At 42.0% G+C, this 1,293-nt stretch overlaps 1 protein-coding gene across 2 annotated transcripts in view; it reads right to left on the bottom strand.

Annotated features, from left to right (window-relative positions):
- Positions 1–1,287, bottom strand: part of LOC121813808 (V-set domain containing T-cell activation inhibitor 1-like) — a 4,924-nt gene extending 3,637 nt beyond the window's left edge. The window contains exon 1 of one of the 2 annotated variants that reach the window (XR_006053895.1): positions 1,167–1,287. Coding sequence is in view for 1 of the 2 variants with exons in the window: in XM_042217714.1 (XP_042073648.1) it covers positions 413–467 (55 nt within the window). In the remaining variant the exon portion in view is untranslated. Of the gene's footprint in view, positions 1–412; positions 737–1,166 lie in introns of those variants that run through there. The other variant, XM_042217714.1, reaches the window with a different exon arrangement.
- Positions 1,288–1,293: the final 6 nt, after the last annotated feature.

Genomic DNA, 1,293 nt, shown 5'->3' with positions numbered 1-1,293 from the left:
TCACTCCTGCTTATATGTTGTAGATTGTAGCTGCTTTAATCCACAAAGAGCAGAAAAGCATCAGAAGCAGCAGCAGGTCAGCTGATCACAGCCTGAACACAAAGAAAACAAATCTACTGGAGCTCACAACACTGGTTATTATGGGACTCTTGTAGAGGACACTCTTTCCCCACACTGCACAGCTACACCTGAACTTCAGCTTCCTCCACCTAAAACTCCAAATTTGACCCTTATTATTCATAACAGTATCTACAGTAAATGAGGAGATTACTGTGCATGACAGTAGCTGTGTTTTGTATAAACACGTATACAGTGAAGCGTGCTGATAATATGAACAGTATGGAAATTGCTCTCAGGGAAATATTTTTAATATGCAGCCAGCTTCCTGTTTTATGTCAAAGTTAAATCTCACCTGCAGAGACGAACACGGCAAACATCAAAGTGAATGACGTAATTACAGCGGACATTTCCGGGTTCTCGATCTGACTCTTAGCTTGTTCTAAATGTCTCAGTCTGTCCTGAGATTAAAATTTAGGCTGAAAGAAAGCAATTGGATCAGGAACGTTTGTTTTAAGGAAGTTGTGTCGTTGTGACGATTGGTACGCTGCACTGCGGGGTCGAGTAGAAACAAGCGCGTCACACCAGAAGAGGTGAAGTCGAAAGAAAGTTTTATTCTTTCTGTTCTTGAACCATCCTCGCAGGAAAAATCTGAACCTGCTTCACGTGTCAGTCGTCATGTATGAACCGTTTTTGTCTTTGAAGCAGAAGTTTGTTTTGTCTTTGCACAGAGTTTGTTTCCTACAGCAAGTTTCGAGCTCACATCCTGCTGCACCTCTTCCTGCTGCGATTTAGGCTTCAGCTCCGAGGTTGGAGGTCTGCCGAGCAGCTTATCAAACAACACCGCGAAACAACTCTGACTAACCTGAGAACCAACAGCAGCCTGCACCAGTTTACAAAACCAGTAGCCTGTAAATCACCAGTCCATCCAGTGCTGTCCAATTAAAGAACAAAGACTCATCAGTTTTAGAATTTGAGGTTTTCTGCTAAGTTTCCTCCTTTTCTATGGAGGTGAATTGTAAAGTGAAACCTTCAAACTGATTTTTTTAGCTTTTCTTTTAACTTAAAAGAGTGAAAGTGAGTTTTAGAAAAAGAAAGAAAACACTTACTGTTGTTCTGAAGGACGTCTGGAACCCTCGAAGGCCTCTGTGGTCACCAGGGTGGAAAATCTGAAAGACAATAAAACACACACATTAGATTTCTTTGTCTCTGTCACACAGACACGGACGTCCACAC

The sequence above is a fragment of the Haplochromis burtoni genome, unplaced genomic scaffold (assembly GCF_018398535.1).
Source record: "Haplochromis burtoni strain Fernald_Lab_line unplaced genomic scaffold, NCSU_Asbu1 Contig_2682, whole genome shotgun sequence".
In the NCBI taxonomy this organism is placed as follows: Eukaryota; Metazoa; Chordata; class Actinopteri; order Cichliformes; family Cichlidae; genus Haplochromis; species Haplochromis burtoni.
This window is presented reverse-complemented; position numbering and strand designations above follow the sequence as displayed.